This window comes from Arachis hypogaea, chromosome 5 (assembly GCF_003086295.3).
Source record: "Arachis hypogaea cultivar Tifrunner chromosome 5, arahy.Tifrunner.gnm2.J5K5, whole genome shotgun sequence".
In the NCBI taxonomy this organism is placed as follows: domain Eukaryota; kingdom Viridiplantae; phylum Streptophyta; class Magnoliopsida; order Fabales; family Fabaceae; genus Arachis; species Arachis hypogaea.
The window spans coordinates 6,325,568-6,339,537 of NC_092040.1; the positions used below are offsets into that span (position 1 = coordinate 6,325,568).

General features: G+C 33.4%; 1 protein-coding gene and 1 long non-coding RNA gene across 3 annotated transcripts; both read right to left on the reverse strand.

The window, feature by feature from the left end:
* Window positions 1-2,670: 2,670 nt before the first annotated feature.
* On the reverse strand, window positions 2,671-8,871 carry LOC112800459 (separase-like). 2 transcript variants are annotated; one of them, XM_072236643.1, is made up of 14 exons: window positions 8,739-8,871; window positions 8,451-8,651; window positions 8,231-8,354; window positions 7,249-7,758; window positions 6,778-7,015; window positions 6,269-6,371; window positions 5,769-5,936; window positions 5,357-5,400; window positions 5,053-5,273; window positions 4,732-4,945; window positions 4,080-4,473; window positions 3,638-3,877; window positions 3,471-3,558; window positions 2,671-3,380 (listed from the first exon to the last, which is right to left on the reverse strand). In XM_072236643.1, the coding sequence occupies exons 2-14, from the start codon at window positions 8,478-8,480 to the stop codon at window positions 2,968-2,970; spliced, it is 2,787 nt and encodes a 928-aa protein (XP_072092744.1). In that variant the 5' UTR covers window positions 8,481-8,651; window positions 8,739-8,871; the 3' UTR covers window positions 2,671-2,967. The 2 variants fall into 2 exon arrangements, with proteins under 2 accessions (XP_072092744.1, XP_072092743.1); XM_072236642.1 differs by having other exon boundaries at window positions 8,747-8,838.
* A 2,457-nt stretch (window positions 8,872-11,328) lies between these two features.
* Window positions 11,329-12,065, reverse strand: LOC140184548 (uncharacterized). Its single transcript, XR_011881613.1, has 3 exons — window positions 11,813-12,065; window positions 11,626-11,709; window positions 11,329-11,521 (listed from the first exon to the last, which is right to left on the reverse strand). It is a non-coding gene; the product is annotated as an uncharacterized lncRNA (long non-coding RNA).
* Between the last annotated feature and the right edge of the window lie 1,905 nt (window positions 12,066-13,970).

The following is a 13,970-nucleotide window of genomic DNA, read 5'->3' on the forward strand; positions in this document are numbered from 1 at the left end:
TATGATCTCTTCTCTGCTCTACTGGTCTTCCTCTATTGGCGTTGCTCTAGTTGGTCCTGGTGATTGCTTGCTTCTTTTACCAGCTTTCCAAACTTGTAGGGCAGCTTCTTCTCTGAACATATCTCCCATCAGCAATTGTTGTTCGTCCTCCCTTTTCCTTTTCAATTTCAGCTTTTCCTCCATTCCTTGTACAAGTTCTATTTCATATTCTGTAGCCACTACTAATACTTTGCTTTTGTTTAGCTATAACTCTTCATCTTCATTTGCAAGTTCAACGTAATAAACACCCCCATCAGCTGCTGTATATATCTGCTTGTTATCCTATTCTTCTAACTTTCTGTTTTAACTCAATGATCTCTGCCTGCACTCATATGATCCCTTTTATTATTATGTTGGGCTTCAATAGCATTGTTTTCTCTTGTATCTCCTTTCATTATCTCCTTTACCATGCTATTATTGAACCTTTTAAGTAGCTGTCCAATAGTGAGATTATTATATTCTTCTTGTGGCCCAATTCTAAAATGATAAATATTTTCATTGGGCCTTTGGTAGAAGTCAACCCATGTACCTTTAATTGCAGATTCCTCTTTTAACACACTTGGCCCACCCGTTTCTTTGCCCTTCTCATGGATTCTTTTGTTGTCTTTAATATATTTGTTCCCCTTTTCACAATCCCAAACATCTCTCTCCACTTCTTCTAATTTAATTTCTCTACCAAGCAGATCTTCAAGGATATTCTTCTCTTTTTTCACATCTCTATGATCTTCTTTACCAGTTCTTCTAGGATCTTCGGCTAAACTGTCCCCTTCTATTTCCCATTTTTTTTTGTCTACTACAAGCTTTACTCCCTGTTATCTCTTGTATTGACTCACCTCCCTTCCTTCAATCATGTTCTTCATGCGCCACCTCTCTCTCATTCTACCTCGAACTACTCTCTTCTCTGCTTACCCTGTATTCTTTTGGCTTCAACGCTCTTGCTTGTGCTACTCCCCAAACCAGCCAAATACCTTGGTTTCTTTGGGTTCCAAATTGACATTGTCGTTAGATTCTTGCATTTCTTCTTGTTATGATTGATAATACCGTAGTTCATACAATCAGGGACGGATCTAGAAATGTTATCATAGGGTGTGATAACACATAATATTAAAAATTATATAAAAAATGATATAATATAAGATGTATTATAAAAATATACCGATAGAGAATATATTTTAAAGTACAAAAAATATGTTTGTACTATCGTATCATAAAATTCATCGATAATAATAGAATTTGTGTCAAATTTTTGAGTAATTTTCTTTTCAATATAATTAAAAGACAATTAGCAAGAAATTCATCTTTCATTTTGTTTATGGGTTATTTTTTACAATATTCATAGTTGAAAAAGATCTCTTAGTTGTACCAGTTGAAATAGAGAGAATTAATACCAAATGAATAAAAAAATACGGTTATAAAAAGAAAAAAATCATTTTATGAGATTTGAAAATTTTATTTAATTAAAAAATATTAGTAATAATATTTTTTTCATATTTTTTAATATTATTACTTATTTTTTAAATATTAGAAATCATTAATATTTAAATTGAATTAAACTTTTATTTATACTAAATTAAATACTAAATATTTTTTTTAAATTAAATACTAAATATTTTTTTTAAATTAAATTATATATAATAACTTATTACTATTACTTAATTGTTTTCTACTTAACTGTATCAATGCCTTTAGTAATCTATCACTGTTTAAATAAAAACCAGTGGGTATGGGTTTTGAATATGGAATTGCTATTTTAACTTTAAAAAAATTATATTTTTAGAGTATATTTTACTATTAGATCTTCAGCCTCTAGTCCTCTACAACCAAGCCTATTTTATTTTCAATCTCCTTTGATGATTCCACATTAATGAATTCTTGGAGAAGTCTATGTATTTGGACCCAAATTTCCAAAAAATCATGTCTAACCTTAGATATGGAATTTTCTTGCATCCACATTTAAAAATTTAGAATATAGTCTCTTAGATTCTAAGGCCCTTATTTTAATATTTGTAGCCCTTTCATCTTGTTCTTGAAACTAGAACTTTGTTTTTGTCCACTTCAGAAGTTGGCATATCTTCAAGATTTTCTCAAACTCCAATTAGAGTGTTCTTGATGATTTTGAAGGCAAGCTCTTTGTTTGTGATCACTTTTCCAACAAGATTCAAGCAGTCTATTTTAAACTTTTGTTGCGCCGTCTTCTGTAAAAGATTTTTTTTTCTATGAATTCAAGTCCAAAGTTCTTCATCGAAAATCAATAGGTTTTAAGATATTATTGTTCAAGTATTTGTTGTTTTTGCAATTTGTATACCGGTGATTTGTGGGTAATGATGAATAGTATAAGAATAGGAAAAATATAAGTAACTAACAATATTTTTGAATAATGTGTGAACAATGTGAGTTAATAGAGTTAAAAGAGTAAATTAATCTTGAATTTAATTAGTAACATTAAATTAGGATATAGTGTATTTTTATTTAATTGGTAATTATTTATATTATTCAAGATGATCATTATTTAACTAGCACTCCCGAATAGAATGTGTGTTAGTTAATTATGCGTAATGATGGATATTGTATAGAAAATATTAGGTTAGATTTTACTAGAAGAAGTAACGAAGATTTGTATAATGTACTGGATAAGTCAGAAGATATGTTTATATGATATTTGATTAAGTGTAAAAAGAAAGAACCATATGTTCTTAGAAAACTCTCGTGTCATGAGTGAAACATTCTCCTAAAGAGAAAAAATGTACCACAGGTTCTTTACTTCGATTAATTCTTAATTTCTAGTCTTTCTGTTTCCTTTTGGGCTTGATGCCGCGTTATAATACCAAAAAAGAACATACACATATCTCCAAAAATCCAACCACCCGAGCAAAATAATACCCAAGACCCTTACCACTCACTAAGATTTGATGATTAAGTCAACGAGTATCAAGTGGCCATGGACGAAACTCTCTTCTTCACACAAATCCGAGTAGGAACACCGTAGCATACAGGTGCTGCACCTGTCATAAATTCTTGTTCGCAAGCATCCCGTGCACGACCTATGAAAGCTCCAAGTGTTGGTGGGTGATCACAGTTGTTAGGGCATTCTTTTTCAAGTTCAAATCTTTTCTTGACCCACGCCTGGAGCAAGTATTTACCAAATGTACTGATATCTTTTGCTGATATTTTCCACAAATTAGCAACAATAGCCGGAGAACCGGCTGCAAGATATTGCAGGGGAATACATAGCGGTGCACAGTTACCCTGCAAGTAAACGGTACCGCTGTTGCACCCTAACAACACCACAGCACCACATTTATTTAGATGCTGAAAATTTTCCAAGCTAAAGTACTTTGTTCCTGTGAAAAAGTGAAAACACAACCGTCATCAGTAATAAGAAGAGATTGATAGTTATATTTAAATTTAGTGATATTTTATCAAAAGTGTACCACTTCCATGCCCGATGTATATAAAAAGGTCGTGCTTCTCCAATGCAGAAGCCCATAATTTTCGGGTTGGTGCCAAACCTGTGTTCCCCTGTGGAGTAACAAAATTTGATTCAGTAGACACACAAATAAACCAATTATTCTCCTGCCAACTTCAAATTGCAAAATACCTTCAAATTGTTCTCTTTAAACCAATTCTCAAATTCATTTTGACATTCAGGGACGGTTCCATCTGGATTTAGTATATAGAAGGCGTGCAGAGGATCTATTGAGGGAAATGAGGGACATTTTCTTCCAGCTTCCTTTTGGGATCTGCTTCCTGTATCACCCAAGGCAGAGATGCTGCTGACAGAAGGCATCCGGTATACTTCAAGTTGTCTAAGTATGGGAATGTTTTCCCACGGAAGCATCTATCATAAATGAAGACAGTATTTTAAGATACCACAATGTTATTTCACTACACACCAGCACCCCTCTCAAAGAAATATGCCCCCACCACTTGTTTTTTCTTCTTCCGTTTTCTACCCACTACATATCATTTCTCTCTAATTAATCCATAGAGTAGAACTCGAAATTTAATTCCTAACTAGTTTTATGTCAGAGAACAATTACCTGCACCTCATAATCTAACACAAGAATAATTGGCTCTCTTTTACTATTCTTATCTGCGTCCAGCTCAATCAACGCATGCTTCAACAGTTGAAAAGCTTTATCAGATGACACCCCAAAACCATCGGCGGCATTTAATAATATCCCACTCATTCCTTGATCACAATGGCCTACTTTAGCAATATAGCAGTCTTTCTTGCACTTTAGCTTTTCTCGTCCACAAACATGTCTGGTTCCTCCAAGAATAACTCTAACGAGGCCCTCGTTAACTTCCAATTTACATTCAGATCTTAACTCCTTCACAAGATGCTCAAGCAGAGACTCAAAATTCTTGCAATTTAACAATTCTCCAAGAAGCAAGCATTTCCATGATCCAAACCACGATTCTTCAATGCTCCTGCATGGTAAGGTGTGACAATAGTTGAGGGATACACATAACAGTTAGTTTCTTAAAATTCAAACTTACTTCATCATGTCCTTGACTGTCGTTGCGCATAGTGGTGCTTTTAGTTTCTAGATCTTTTAATAAAAATTTGATAAAGTGATCCTCAATAACTATGGAGCTTCATGCAAAATATGCTTATCAATAAGAGAGCCCGTTAACCGAAGTTAATGCCAGACAAGACAACTCAGAAAATCATAGAGGGTAGCACACCTTAGCAACTGACGAAGACGTTGATTAAGCGTTTTCCTATGGTTCCACCACAGCTGCTGCTGTTCAGATGTATTTTCTTCCAATTCTCGCGAATAATCCTCTTTTAAAATATTTTTGAATGCTGGAACTACTTCATCTAAGGCTGTCGAACCCCATGGACACCACCAATCTCTTAAAATTTTATACTTGGGAAGTATTGGCGGATCAATTACATCTGGATGGTGCAATTAAAAATTTAAAAGTAAAAAAAAGGAAATGGAAAGAAAAATGATCTTGTTAAGTATCTTACGGTTGATACTTGGTGGCTATATGTGTGTGTACCTTCTGAAATAGGATGCAAAGGCAATAATGCTACTATAGGTTCACTCTCAAAAGTGAGTCTGGACAACAGTATCCATGCTTTAACACTAGGGGAAAATTCCTTGAGTAAACTAGCATAATCATGTCCAAGTAAAGTCAGGCAGATGACTGTTGTAGATGGAAGATCACCCAAAAACTGTTTTACACATTCTGCAAGAACTTCAGTGTCATCAGGCACAAGCCTGCAGGAAGAGAGAGGCAAGACTTCAGGTTGTATATCAATTGGAGGTTGGCTTTATGATGCAATAATAAGCACAACTGTTACCTGGATAAGTTGTATGTCCCTCCTATGTTGGATTTATCTGAACCCTGAAATTTAACGATGAAAAAAACACACAACAATGTTTAATTTGACTGATAAACATACATATCATAATTATCATAACTTACAATATGTCACCTTTAAGATCCAAGTAAGTAGTAATTAATATACAGTTACAAGGTTTGAGTGATAGCAGTCACTCATTATTGATTAACTAAATGATCAGGTTTCTAACCCGTTGAATAAAATTCTTGTGCCATCTAGGTTGGACTCTTAACCATTTCATGATGTACATACATAGCTTAGTTAGATGTAATGAGAATTGATTTAAGTCAAATAAAGGACACTGAGACAAAGGAACAAGTATTACTGAAAAAACTATGCACGATAATTGACCAAAGACAAGGGGTTGTACCTTGCATCTTCCAGTTAGACGAGATGAGTGAGTATCATGAGTTCCAATGGACGCTTGGTGGAAATACGAAGCCCAAGCATTTTCACCCAAACTTTTGCTAATATATGGCAGAGAAAGTTGCTCTCTCGAGTCAGAAACAACATATGTCACAGCAAGTAACTGAGACACCTGTTGCAGTATCAACATTTGACTAAGGTCAGTTCAGATGATAAAAGAGCAAGGGATGAAACCATATCAACCTCTAAATCAGGATTAAGATAATCAATATGATAGTAGATAGACGCTATAGCAGCGTGTTATATATATAGGCCATATATAAAGTTTAGATTCAATTATTGTTTGACTGATGCATTAAAAACTCTGAAGAAGTAATCTACACTACTACTCTACTAGAATAAATACACTATTAAAACGAAAGATTATGGTAATTCAACTAGCATATTAAACCAATAAAGTGAAAAACATTGCCAACGAGTGGTAAATGTGAAGAGAGCGGTGACCTTATGAAAAATATCGGGAACCTCACGGGAGAGTACAAATGCCACCATCAGCCAAGAAGCTAGATCTTTAAGGCTAATGCAAGATTCATTCTGAAAAATATTCCTGTAAGGTAAAATCAGAATCTTAGAACTTAGAAGTACATCAATCTTACTTATAAATAGTTAAATTCCCAAAACTGCATGCATAACTAAATAAAAACAACGACAATTTACTGAAGGCTTTTTTTTCTTGAGATAACAATTTACTAAATATTTTCATTACTGGGTCCTCAGCAATCATCAATTCTATAGAAGTGATTGTCCTTCAGTAAAATCTGGTCGATAGATGTCCCTGTCAACAATTATCAGGGGGTCTTCTTCCAAACACAAGATGTGCAAAACAAAACCAAAATAACAAGTTAATTCTAAAGCACATTTTGGATGCCAAATTGCTAATATTGACGCATATACGAAGGTAGGACACATGCAGTCTTCAAGTATAAGAAATACTAGCAACTTAGTAAAAATACCTTGTAGTTGTAGCCTTGGAATTATAGATATTCCAATAGTACAAACATATTTCTTTGAGTATCTCCGCACGTTCAACCGCAAACATGTCTCCCAGGATCACCTTTGGGACTATATGTTGAAAATAATCTATGGCAATCGCTGAATTTGTTTCACTGAATGTGTTTTTACTGTGAAGCATTGTCGTACTCTTCAAAAGAATTTTCTGTGTCTCATCTCCAACATATGCAAAGCATCTCACTAGATTCAACTACAGTTGTGTTAAAAATGGAAGCAAACAACTCTATGCCACAACAAAACACGTACAGCGAAAAAATGAAATGATGTTTGCACTACTTTTTTTATGTACACCTTTTTAAATTGTATTACTTCTTATCAATTATTTTTATTATTAAAAAAAAGTGTAAAAAATATATACACAGGTTCGTGTATATAAAATTCCTAAAAAATGAAATGGCAGTCATAAGTACTACCTAATCGAGCGAGCAGCTTCATCGAAAGTTTCCTCCGGACAAACTCCCATTTAAAGTTTATAAAATCGCTAAGAAGTCTGCCTTCTAAAACTTCGGTTGCAATACAGTGCCAATGCCAGCTACCTTCTTTCGTGGGTTCCATTATTACATTTTGAGCTGCTTCGTTCATTGTAAAGCAAATACAAGAAGTCCCTGCAGAGATGACATCTACCGCTGCTGTTTTGAGACTACCATCTTCAGGACAGTTGACAGAATTTTTCCACTCAGGAAGATCTAATTTAGCCAGAGCTGATTCGTAAAAAGATATATGCTCGGAACTAAAACTCTTCACTTCACAGGTCTTATATTTACTTTGATGCAAATCTCCATAATACTGATCAAGTGTCACTTCAAAGATTAATTTACACTTAGAACAGCATAAAGTTGTATTGCTATCCCTTAAAATCTGCTTGGCATTTTGAAGTTCCTTTTCTGCAGAATTCCAGTCTCTTTTCTCAATATAAATTTTTCCTAACAAATCACACCAGAAAATATTGTTAATCTATTTAATAATAAAATAGATTGAGATCTGTTCAACGTGCGGATAAAAAACTATATTGTAAACATGGAAAGACTAATTAGAAAAAAATGGAAATATAATTAATTGAATATTATATGTATGAAGAGAATATGCCATTTGAACTATAGCTCGTTAGCAAACTAAGTGTTCTTTATTATATGTGTTAGCTTTTTTCTAATATAATACAAAACTGAAAATAAATTATTATTTTAATTTAAACGGTTCCATTATAATTCACTGGTTGAAGTGTACTTCTCACAGTGATTCATTGTCCTGATTGGGTCGATTGAAAATCTGAATTTTATAATAACTATGAATAAAACAATAATGGATGTGATAAGAATTTAAGAGTTTATTATATGTAATATAAATAAATAAATAGGTAAATAAATAAGGGATAAGAGGTTACAATGGGTAAAATACCTAGTTCGGAGCAAAATGCAACGATGAAAGAAGGCAAATGTAACGAGTAAGACGTGTCTTTCCCGTCCAGGAAATAAGCTTTGGCCAACTCTGCATCTCCACTAATTTTGCAGATAAGTCCTACCTGTAAGAGTGTTAAAAGATAAAATACAGCATACAGCATGCAAAATATTTTGAAGTTTTAGAATTCCTACAAGTTAGTGAGAAATTAAAGTCAAACCTGAAGAGTACTCTCAAGATAACATTGCATACTATTCCATGGACTAAAATAACATTGGCTGAAGTCCCACAGTTCTATATCAAATTGTGCAATCTTCCTGGCAACTGATTCATTCACTCTATTTTTCTTGAAGTTGTCCCCAAATTTCTCTTTGCAGAGTCCAACATATAAGTTTCGGGCTTCTTTAGCTAATGAAAGAGCCTAACAAAAGAAAAAAGAGATACTTAAGATGAAAAAATCAACAATAACCCTTTTTTTTTTTTTAATAACACAACACGTATACTACACATTCACACAGTAGATGGATTCATTTCTCCAGGCTAGAGCCAGATTCTAGCTTTTAATGTGGTTGTTTGGAAGACACATGTGCCACTTGAAACCAAGCCTCGTATCACGAGCAACTGTATAAGTGACTGATTTTAATACCACAGTAATCCTTTGCATGTTGGATGAAAAAAAAAAAAACCTATTTTATCTTTAGCTATCAGTATATTATTTTTAAGAAAAATAATTAGAAATTTTAAATTTTATTTTAATTATTTTTACTTTTAAATAAAGAAAATTTATTTTTTATATTTTTCAAAATTAAATATACATTTAAATACTGGCTTATTATAAAATTAACAAAATAATTAGGAGAATAAAATGAGCTTGATTTATACTTTCGAGAAGGAGATCGGAAATCAATTTGAATCGGAAGAAGCTAATACACATGCCACAAAGGACCAAAGATAATCATTAAAAGAAAAACTAAAAAAATTACAACGCTTTTCTTTTAGAAAAATTAAGATATGCTTAATAGAATAAGTAGGGATTGGAACTTTTAGGAGGGAATGAATACTCTCCATTTTTTTAATAATTGAAGAACTAAAGTATAATCTCTTATTATTAATTTTATAAGTAGGATTAAAAATAAATATAGAAGAGAGAATAATGAAAGATTAAAAATCACACTTTACACTTCTAATTTTTTTTAACAATTAAAAGGATTCATTCCCAAACTTTGGAAGGACGAAACGAGAATGTTTTGGAACATATATCTAGATTGTAATTATGAGATAATATTTAATTTGGTCTCTAATTTTGTACACAAACTTTAAGTTAGTATTTGAAATTTTAATTATCTCTATTTAGTCCTCAAACTTTATAAATGTAACTCATGTTAGTTCTTTGGATAATTTTTGACACACAAACGTTGTTAATGGAACACTGACGTGGTTAGCTAGATATGTTGAATTTTGTAAAATGATATTATTTTTGTTTTGGCACTCAAATAGTCTAAAAAAATATTATATAACAAGTAATCTGGTTATTTTTTGACTATTTGAATGCAAAACCAAAATGACATCATTTACAAGTTTCAATATAACATCAAACGGTTCATGTTAGCACTCTATAGAATTAATGTGTATCATGTTTGTAAAATTTAAGGATAAAATAAAGACAATTAAAATTTCAAATACTAATTAAGACTTAGCTTACAAGTTTAGGCACCAAATTCAACATTACCTCTTGCAATTATGGTTACATCTTATATTGTTAGGTAGAAAAATAATGTTAGATAATTAACTTCTTTTTAGTTAATATTAACTAATTAACTAATTTTTAAGATTTTAAATTTTATTTTAAATTTTAAATTATACACTTAAACTTTAAAGTTAGTTAATATTAATTAATTAAAATTAGTTTAATATATTTTCCACCTAAAAATATCTAATCTATTTTAATTAGAAACAAGAATCTCACCCAAACACATTACATAGCACATACCTCTCTTAATTGTCCATTTGCAACGAGCCATGAGCATAAATCATAATACAGACTCCCGCGAAGAAAAGTAGAATGAAGTGGAACAGAATCCTGAAAGAATAAAATGAAGATTGGAATAAATAAACAGTATACTAAATTTTAGCTCCAAAAGAACCTTACATTTGAAAGTTTCTCTGCGGCGCTTTTAACATCATCAATTGTTATCTTTCTTTGAAAACAGGCTTCATAACAGGAAGAATCTGTATCTGAACTAGCAAACAAAAATGAGAAATTCTGCTGAAAACCTATTAATTGTATAGGATTTTCTCGAAGGTGACTTGTCCAGATGTCAACTTTTGAAAGTTCATTAACTAAGTCTAGTGAAGACTGGATAAATGCATCACTGATCGGGGAAGCGCAAAGGGCATGTCTTAGCCTTCTACTTTCCCATAGTAAGGTCAACCACTTCTCAGTTGAGAACTTCCGTTTAAAGATTCTAATCACCATCTGATATGCTTTCTTGGAGAGTTTCAAGAAACCCTGAATATGCAAACATATTCTGATATTGTCACTATAGAAACCTTACGCAACAATTACAGAAACCACAATAACTAAAGAAGCAATATAGACCTTGAGTTGAACTAAATCAATTGTGTTGTAGAGCAGAACCATAATACTATCAAACGGTTGAGAACGCTCTCTGTCCTCAGGGAAATCAAAACGAGAAATGTCCAACCACAGATCCAATGCACTCTCAACATCTTCAGAGATTCGCTGTTTAATGTACAAAGCAAGCTAAGCTTTTCAGAGAATCAGCGGTTTTAGGCAGGGGTCTGGGGACAGTGGGAAAACAAAGGTTAAAATAGTGAAAATTAATGGCAAGTGTTCTAGTACCACCGATTTTGGTTCAGCTTCCTGGGTAGATAAAGCACGTAGGCAATAGGCCACAGCCAACTGATGATCAATAACGTTTTTGTTGGCACTCATTTCACCATAATTCTTCTGTTGAAAAGGAATTACTTTGTGTAAATGGCTTGTATATCGAGTACTTTAAAATAGTAAAAGTTATATACTGAGGAAGACACAAGAATAACCAAAGAGCTAACCATGATAGTTATTGCATCGGTGAGACACTGAATGCAGTCATCATGACTAGCAGTGGTACAAATCCTTAATGCTTTTCCCCTTCTTAGTAGGGCCTGGGCTCTTTTCAAATCGTCAGTGATATATATGTATTGCAGGAGGATCTTCGTAATTTTCATCAGCATTTTCTGAGAATGTTTTGGGTGTTCTAGACTCTCTGCCTCATATGATATAAGTTCCTAACAATATACATTCACAGCAGGTCCAATGCACATTCAGTAAATGGCATAAGGAAAGTGAAAACTTCTATTGAAACTTGAACGTATATGCTAAGATGCTGAACCTGCTCCAGGATGAAGCTAACGTTCTTGTTGGAGAATTCGGTAGAACATGAATCCACTCCCTCTTTTATATGCTTAGCATGTTCCTGTTTTATCTGCATTATTATATCATCCTAGCAATCCGTAGAAGAAATTGAAAAACAGAAGAAAACTACCAAATACTTAAACCTAAACAGTTCGAAAAAGTACCTTCATCAGCCACTTCATTACAAACATAGGAGGTGGCAAATCCTTAGATAGACTGTTGGCAGTGTACCAGCTTTTAAGGATCTCAATCAGTCTTTTTCTTATCTTTCTAGGATTGATGTCATAAGGAGCATCTAAAAGTTCAGTGCTTCTTTTGCAAGAGTTATTTACCAACTCTTTCAATGCCCCACTGGTTAGCTTCGAACAGTGATATTCAATCGTGATCCATGATGCTGTACAATACAGGTTTAGAACCTTTAAAGCCTGTAATGAAATGCCATAAAATAAGCAATATGAAAATGCTCAAGACATTTTGCGGAGTCCACAATATTATCAAGAATGTGAAAACGACCTTAGATACCTTTTTATGCTTGTCTGCGAACAAAATGACAAAAATTTCGTTGAGACAACCACATATCTTTGAAATGCTTTCATATGTTAGCCATTTGCTGGCTATGATTTGCTTAACTAACTTACTGCTCTCCTGGAATATTGAAAAAAACAACTAATTAAGTACTCAAAACACAAAATATAGTCAACAGTAAGTCAATAACCCTTTTTTAATTGGAAAACATTATAACAGAAGTTAGAAATAAAAAAGAAAACCTGGACTTTAAGATTTGTTCTGATTGAAATAGTGTAGGCTGCTAAAGCTACACTAATCACTGTTTGACATTTCTCTGCAAATTCGTTGGTGTTTTTTTCAGATGTAAAGCTGGCCAGGAAGAAGTATAGATACTCATCATCACAATTCACAATATAAAATGAGATAAACATACTGTCTAAGCTTTCAAATTGTGTGCATCAACGACAACAAATTGGTACAAGTAGAATTACTGTAGAAATTTCACTGTTCGTACCTTGGACTAGATAGAATACTATTGCAAAGGATATGGAATTGATCTTGCACTGTGGACATAAGTTTTTCAACAGAAGCATCCACCACTTTATTAACAAACTGAGACATTTCTTCATCAATTGAATTAGCAAGAGGTAAACATAAGAATCTCAATGGGTGGGAACAAAATGGAAGGTAAGTCAGTGAAGCCTCAGCGACAGAACAAAGCGAATCTAAGGAAGTCTGCAGCACGTTCTGTTGTTTAAGTAAGTTTCCAAGTTGACAGTCAAACTTCAAACTTCTGGTGGATGCAGGATCTCCAATTCTGGACTGAGAGGTAGAATCATCAAGGAGCAACCCAGTGGCATAAAGCCTCAATATTGAAAAAATGAGTGGATTAACCTGCCAAAATACTTCAATCAAAGTGAAATACAAAAAATTGATAATCAGTGCACAAAAAGACAGAAATTACCTGTTTAAAATGTTCAGCTATTCTGTTCAGACATACTGCAACTGTACGACGAGTACATGCTTCTGTAGCACTCCGTACACAAAAATATACAGTTTCAATAAACCTTGTTCCAGCATTTCCCTCTCCAAGCTGAAAGGGCCAAACATAATTGATCCAAATTATCAAACAAAATGACTGAATTGTAAGTATAGGGTTTCATATTTCATCGACAATACCTGGCACTCAGAAAGAACACAATCCAGGATAACATCCAGTACATTAGCAATATAATTCGGTTTATTCTTATGCAGTTCAAACAGTAAGGAGCACATGCTTTGGGCAATCTGCGTTAAAATTTGATAATGTCAAGGGAAAGATTTTTTATGCATATATACAAACCATAGAACAGAGTTACCTCGTAGACTTTATCTTTTCTTGGAGATTTGACATACTCAGTAAGTGTCACACGGCAGAAGGAAATTATCAAATCTTCGTCAGAATTTGTTCTTCTCAACAATTTGAAGGCGTTACGAGACAAATCATCCACCAACTTGATGCGCAAATTCTCAGTTGTATCTATTTTCCTGCGAATTAAGGTAAAACTACCATATCTTTGAATTTTAATGGTGGAAATATACGAATTATGGAAGTAGTAAATGCTTACAAATACCTTAGCCACGGCCTCATTTCTTCCAACAAACAAAGCAAAGACCTGAAGCGGCTATCACCGACATCGTCATTGTCATCGGCTCCCAATGCCGCCGTCAAACTCACCATTAATACAGCATTTTGAACTATTAAAGAACCCAAACATTTATCCTGATCAGCACGTATACGCTTCCTACTCTTCCTCTCTGTCGGTTTACTCGAGT

Excerpts from the sequence above, each read along its gene's own strand:
- LOC112800459 (XM_072236642.1), bottom strand. Across the intron at positions 5,274-5,356 it reads GGGACATACAACTTATCCAG|GCTTGTGCCTGATGACACTG; the intron begins GTAACAGTTGTG and ends CTCTTCCTGCAG. Across the intron at positions 3,878-4,079 it reads TGTTAGATTATGAGGTGCAG|ATGCTTCCGTGGGAAAACAT; the intron begins GTAATTGTTCTC and ends CATTTATGATAG.